Source organism: Cannabis sativa, chromosome 5 (assembly GCF_029168945.1).
Source record: "Cannabis sativa cultivar Pink pepper isolate KNU-18-1 chromosome 5, ASM2916894v1, whole genome shotgun sequence".
Taxonomy (NCBI): Eukaryota; Viridiplantae; Streptophyta; class Magnoliopsida; order Rosales; family Cannabaceae; genus Cannabis; species Cannabis sativa.
This window is the reverse complement of record NC_083605.1, coordinates 50,207,691-50,215,083: the sequence shown is the minus strand read 5'-3', so window position 1 is coordinate 50,215,083 and position 7,393 is coordinate 50,207,691. Positions and strand designations below refer to the sequence as shown.

The following is a 7,393-nucleotide window of genomic DNA, read 5'->3' as shown; positions in this document are numbered from 1 at the left end:
TTTCTTATTCTTTAAACAATATATATGTATAGAGCAAAAAGAAAAAGCTAGCTAGGGAGAAAGGGAGTTGACCATGAAAATTTATGGTATATTTTTGGTTGCTAGGGCTAACTATCTGAAGATGTAGTTGGTGATTTCAATAGTATATAATAATTTGTTGATGGAATATGAGATCGACATATCACTTTTAATAGTATTTTTTTTCAATTGACTTTTAACATTATTGTGTACTAGAAAAAGAAATAATCTCCACATTCCCAATCTGGATGGAAAACAAGATTAATCAACATTGAACAGAGACACCATCATTAATATACATTCGATGTGATATATATAATTAACTTAATTTATATAAGCATTCACAAACTGATTATTATAAGAAATTGGAAAGTAAACTTAGCAAACCAGATTATACATATAAAGGGTGCTTACTAATTATAATTAGTGTTCATATATCAGAATATGCAACCCAAGCAAACACACTTTAAAAATTACTCTAAATTAATTAATCCATTGATATGGGAAATTCAGTTCCCCTAGCTATTCTAGAATAAACTGACAAATACTTAAACTCTTTATTTCTCTATATATATATTTTATATAATGATAGTAAGAGTTGTTGACTATATACAATGGGAGAAAACAGTAGCGATGATCACTTATCTCCAAATAAGTATCCAAGAGATGAATCTCCTCCAGGAACGGATTTCACTTTTGTTGAAGGCCGATCCTGACGATGATCAAGACATTAACGAATTAATTAGTGATGAGAAGTGCAAAAAATTAAGAATATCGTATTATATTTATTATATATGAATAAAAAAATAATAATATCTTACAGTAAGAAAGTTGCCCAAATTAGGACCCTCAGCTCTGTGATAGTTGTTGGAGATCTTTTCCTTCTGCCCAGAATCGGTAGTAATACTTTTGCGACTCACGGGAGGCTTCTCTAAACTGCTTGTTTCGACGCCATACGGCGGCTCAACTGGCAGCAGCGGCGGCGGAGGCGGTGGCTTTTCCTCTGATGAGCTGAAAAGATAGCCCAACGAACTCTGTCCACCGCCATAGCTTCCTCCTCTACTCATCTCCTTCGATCTCTAATTAATTTCAATTAAGATCAGTAATATTTTCGTTTGAATAATTAATGAAGGATTAAGAGCTATATATATAGAGGGATGAAATATGAATATTATATAATTTAGAGGAAGAGAACCCTAGCTATAGCCAATATTTAAATATAATTATAATAGTATACTGTGAATACTTTTGGTGAATTTCGGGTATGCGTGTTAACATAATAAATATATTGATTAATTGTATTTTTTGAAATCTTATTAATGGTCATCCATTGATCAGATGATACGTAGCTAATTAAATGATCTTAGGGTTGTGATTGACCATTTTTGTATATTATACATATAATTATGCATATTTTTTTTTTTTTGAGTGTAGTATTACAATCAATTAATAGTAAGAATTTGGGTTCCAATTTGTGTCCCTTCTTTTTTCTTATCACTCTCTCACCACTAAACTACTAAGCTAGCCTTACTAAAGTACGAATTCTTCAAATTTTTTGTCCTTTATATGAACTATGATTAATAATAATTTTTTTTTTTTTGAGAGGAATGATTAATAATAATTCTCCTACATATATAATCGGTATTCAGCTAGTCTATATGATTTTGTTTTTGTATGTCTAATGGCCTCCCTTATATTCGTTGAGATCCATAGTTATTAATTTCCATATAACAATAATAATAATAATAATAATAATAATAATAATAATAATAATAATAATAATAATAATAATAATAATAATAATAATAATAAACATTGCAGATTGCTTTTATTTAGTGTACATAAATATAATATAGAAACATTATACATGATCACATGACAATTTTTCATTCAATTACATTTACTTAAATTAATTTGGAGTCGCTGTACGTAATAATTTTAATAGTTCCCAAGTTCCGACGCCGCCATTAGGTGATATATATATATTGTATTATATAACTATTTAATATAATCTTACATATTTTAGTTTAATATTTATAATAGCGTTAAACAATAATATTAATACTTAACAGAAATATTAATAAATATACGAGTTTGGTTCACATACTAATGTAGATACAAAGTTGAAGTGTGTAGTATGTGATGCTATAAATTATGAATATACAACATGCATAGATATCAATGCATATTAAATTAATTTCTCAAGAAAGAAAAGTTAAGAGTAATATGTAGAAACTTAGGTACTCCATAAATGTTTATTATTTTGTAAATATTATAAGTGCAAAAAAGTACAATACTCAAGAAAAAGATCAATTTAAGGTTTCAGTTTCGAAAAATTAAGGTCTGGTTGAACGTCAAAATCAGGTTTGCTAGCTGGATCATCAGCTAATTAGCTTTAATTAGTACAGCACTATTATCCATAATTTTGAGTTAGTGGTTGTTAATTACATTTCACACTACAAAGTGAAAAGTTTTAGTAACTTAATCAAACTTATAAAACATTTTCATAATAAAAAAAGCCTATTAATCATAAGACTTGTTTAAAACAACTTTCTATTAAAATTACTTTTTACTCATGATTTGTTTTTTATTTTTATTTTTGTTTCTTTTTCTTTTTGTTTTTTTTTTTAATGTTGTGATTATTTTATTAAAAGTGCATTGACAATTATTTCATATTATATGGTGGAGGTTATGCTATCTCATCCTTTAATTAAATTAAGGTTCAAACTTTTGAGTTAGTACAAATTTATTAATTATTTTAGTTATATTTAATTAAAAGTGCATTAAAACAAGAGCATTGTTATTGGGCACCAGTGTTACCCAGCACCCTTAAGATGTGTCGCCTTACGATTGGCTAGCGATACTCTCTAAAAGTTATTATATTAAACTATATGGGATCCAATACTAAATTAGACCAATAGCGATATTAACACGTAGGAAGGTGCTTGGCACCACTGGTGCCTTTAAGCATTTCTCTTAAAACAATTATTTCTAGTGATATTATATGGTGGAGATTATCCTATCTCATCCTTTAATTACATTAATGTTCAAACTTTTGAGTCCGTTTAAATTTATTAATTATTTTAGTTATATTTATAACTATCTAGTTAATATTTATAAAATTATAATTTCCCTCTAATTTTGTCAAGACAAATTGTGTTATTATTTTAAAGTTTTGTCAATACGTTGTTATTGTCTTTAACATGACCAATGTAAGGTCCAAATTTTAGGTCATTGAGTCTAAATGAAAACATGTAATATCAGTTACTTCCAAATTTTATTTTAATTCAAAAATAAAGTCTGTACAGACAAAATTAGAGGAAAATTATAAGTTTACGAATATTGGATATTTATGCCACAAAAAAAAAAATCATTGAGTGTATACTGCTTACAAACTCAAAACTTTAGATATTTTTGCCGGTATCTACCCTTAAAAAATAACTTAGTTCAAGGAGTACCAACTTCTTGGTAGGGGTGTTCATCCGATCTAATCCGTATTATTTTGCTCATAGAGAGTGCGGATTTCATATTTAAGATTCAATCTATTCCGCCTAATAACTCAAACTCACTCCAATTCAATTTGTAAAAATCTAGATTGAATTAGTTATTTTAGATTGATTACTTTTGAATATTGAATTATCTAATACTTATTAAAAAATACATATTTTTTTTACATATAATTAACAACTAAATAAAATAAATTATTATTACTTTATGTCTCTTACAATAAAATAAATGAATATATATTAATGATTTAATATATTTTGAAATATAGTTATATCATATCTATTAGATTTTTAAATTACTTATTTTATGTTAAAATATTAATTATGTATATAATATTTCAAATACATATATATAAATATATGTGGATTGAATTGGATCGGTTATTTTTATATGTCAATCAATATCTAATCCGTGTAAGTGTAGATTTTAGATTTTCAATCCAATCTGATTCGTATAAGTGCGGATATCCGCACTTTACGGATTATACTTGCTCGTTCAAATTGAATTGGATTGAATATTTTATGAACACTCCTATTTCATGGCATGCTTTGTAATTGGTTAGTTTATATTCAAACACAAAATATTGTTAATTAAATTTCTTTGGAGAATGATGTCGCTCCTAGTCCTACCTCTACCAAATTAAATTCAGTAAACAATATGGTTGTAACAAATTTTGCAAGATGTTGAAATCATATATAAATTAAATATGCATATAAAACTGAAGGAGAATAATAAAATGGTGAAGAACAGAAAACAAAAATACTTTTGTATGCATATATAAATTGAATCATTCATTTAAATATTGCTATCATTTATAAGGAACATGAATCTAGTCGTATGGGAATAATGTTCATATAAATTAATTAAGACAAATATAGTCTACTTATGATAAGCAAAACCTAGTGCACCACGCTATTTGTCAACGTGGGCGTTGGGTACTCATTCTCAAGCTCCCAGGATCTCATTTTAATACTTCCAAGATTCATTAACTTGAGGATGAGGTCCCCTACCCCATTTTTGACCATTCCAGATTCATTGGTCGAATCAAATTTCACATTTGAGCAATCGAAAGTAGCGCACGAGGTTGATTGTCAGCTTGGGTGCTAGGCTCAGCTTCTAGGGGCTCGAGTTTATAGTTTTCTCCCCGAGTTTGCTTAAATCTTCATTATTCTCTATTGACGGAAAAAATTTATGGAATACTTTTTGGTGAACTTGATTAGAAATGGCCCTGGTTAAAAATATGTCAACCTAGGCACTGGGTCCCCCTTTTGGCCCTTCGAAAGTTTTGTTTGGTCCTCAAAAATAGTTGAATCTAAATCGATCTTTACTAAAAACAAAAAATATGCTCGTAAGAGTTCTTAGAAAACCTCCTCAAAATAGTTCTAGGTTGACAAAATCTCAATCTAGTTGCTGGGCCAGCGCTAAGTGTCAACCTGGGCACTCAACCTTGCTTTTAGTACCCAAAATGTGTTGTTTCTTCCTCGACATAACATATATCCCCAGTTTTGATGAAGACGAAGAAGATGCAAAAGTCAGGTCGTTGATCTAATACTTGGAAGGTGCCTAGGTTGAGAAATTGTCAACCTGAGTATTGAGGTGCTTGGGGCCCTAGGGCCTCAGGTGCTCAAAAATGAATTGTGCTCCAATTTTTATTCAAATGCCTCAAATATGTTTGTCATATGTCAAGTTGATGTCACAATGCATGTTTTGACCTATTTTCAGTAAGACGGTCCAAAAAGGTGAAATCCTTGTTGAGAATGTCAACTTGGATGATGACTGAAACCCTAGGTGCCCAGATTGGCTTCCAGGTTACAGGTTCATGTAAATTTCAGCTCTTGGGGCTTGGATTAGGTTGCTCCATGTCTTCATGGTACAGAATATTGAAAGATAGTGAGTTTAAAATGAGTTATCAAAGTCCAAACTTCCATTTTAAAGTTCCTAAAGTCAACATGATCGCGGGGCTAGGGACCCCTCCTAGGTCGACTTGCTATGACTCGTGACTACTTAACTCTGAGATGTCATCTTTCTTGCCACATGTCAATTATTGATGCCTACATCATTAGGACTACTTTTGGTGCAAACATTTTCCCCCAAGTCAACTTTACACTGGTGTGAGGTTGACTTAGTTACATGAACTATGCCCGCTTCTCTCAAAACTACTAGGTGGGCATCATTTTTAACAATCTTAGATAATTGTTTCCGTTCTTCAAGAATTCCCACTGAGAGTAGGATTTTGAATCCCCATTCCCTGTTGAAAGGTAGAATTTGAAATTTTAGGTTGATGACTACTTCAGTGATTTTCTTTTATTTGAGATACAGTGAAATCTTGCCGACATTGGAATGTCAACATTTACTCTGATCTTTGGCTATTGTCTTAGCACTAACTCTCCTATCACACAGTCTGTTTATGTGAATATTGATGTAGTCTTTGTCTGCTGTTAGGTTGAAGCCTTGAAGCTCTTTAGCATGCCTTTGGTTGTATTTCAGTGAAGGTAGTCTTGTTCATCTCCTCAATTTGGTACCAGAAGAGGCCTTTGTCAACTCCTTAGCTTTACAATGCAGGAGGCCTTCAACATCCAATTGGCTTTACAGCGGAGGGGGCCTTCAACGTCCTCTTTGGCTTTGCAATGAAAGAGGCCATCAACATCCCCTCAGCTTTGCAGTGGAGGGGGCCGTCAACATCCCTTCTAATTTGTAGCGAAGGAGGCCTTCAACATCCCATCAACTTTGCAGTCGAGGGGGCCTTCAACATCCCTTTTGGCTTTGTAGTGAAGGAGGCCTTCAACATCCCCTCTGCTTTATAGTGGAGGGGGCCTTCAACATCCCTCTAATTTATAGCGAAGGAGGCCTTCAACATCCCATCGACTTTGCAGTGGAGAGGGCCTTAAAAATCCCCTTGTCTTTCTAGTGGAGGAGGCTTTCTTGACGACTATCAACGACGTGTTATAGTAGTCCCTAGCTATTATTTAGTCAATTTAGGATGTGCCTGACTCCCAAATTAATATACCCTAGATGGAGGTGATGTCTTCCCCGTATCGAGTGCACCTTAGAGTGATGGTCTCCATTTTGTCCTTAGTCTTTAACTTTAGAGATATTCATCATCCCTTCTATTGTATTCACAATAGAAGAGGCCTTCTTTATCCCTTTGGTTGTCTTGATAGTAAAGAATGTCCTCCACTTCCCCTTGACTGTTATCACAATGTAGGAGGTCTTCCTCATTCCCTCGACATAATCAAGGAGGTCTTTTAGGCGAATTTCAATGATTCATTGTAACATTCACATTCTACCGTTTGGTTGCCAAGGAGACGGTCGATACAAGCTGATGGTGAGAACATGATAGATAGGTGGTAGATAAGTGAGATGGCTTGGAGGTCGCTGGGTGTTGACCCTCCAAGGAGACTTAGTGTCGATCACTATGAAAATAGTCATAGTGATGTTTTTCACGAGGCAGTTTTGACTGTGAATGGTAATCTAATTTCACCACAGGGAGTGATGTCGACTCATCTAAAACCATACATGAGCTGTTTGCATGGTTTCGGTTCTCTTAGGGAGTGACTAGATCTTTTCAGGGTCTATTTTGATTAGAATAGTTCCTGATGCTTGTTTATTAACCATCACATTTGTCGCCATGAAGTTTGAAATTTCATTTATACTGCATGAGCTTAACTTCTCTTTCCTCCTGGTGTTGATCTCTTTATGACTGGGACGAAAAACTTTGAAGTTTGTATGTTGAAGCTATCTTTCTTCAGTGAGATAAACCATTGTTGAGGTATAGTAGACTATTGCTTGTGCGCTTGGTGCTCATGCATGAGCTCACTTTATGATCATAAGTGAGATGAATCATTGTCAAAGTTTAGTGAGAAAAAAC

General features: G+C 32.5%; 1 protein-coding gene across 1 annotated transcript; it reads right to left on the bottom strand.

Annotated features, from left to right (window-relative positions):
* Positions 1-409: 409 nt before the first annotated feature.
* On the bottom strand, positions 410-1,266 carry LOC115715918 (protein SPIRAL1-like 5). The gene is made up of 2 exons (XM_030644594.2): positions 840-1,266; positions 410-730 (listed from the first exon to the last, which is right to left on the bottom strand). The coding sequence occupies exons 1-2, from the start codon at positions 1,083-1,085 to the stop codon at positions 656-658; spliced, it is 321 nt and encodes a 106-aa protein (XP_030500454.2). The 5' UTR covers positions 1,086-1,266; the 3' UTR covers positions 410-655.
* Positions 1,267-7,393: the final 6,127 nt, after the last annotated feature.

Coding starts and splice junctions, on each gene's coding strand:
- LOC115715918 (XM_030644594.2), bottom strand. CDS start 1,085: ATGAGTAGAGGAGGAAGCTATGGCGGTGGACAGAGTTCGTTGGGCTAT. Junction 731..839: donor ATTTGGGCAACTTTCTTACT/GTAAGATATTAT, acceptor GATCATCGTCAG/GATCGGCCTTCAACAAAAGT.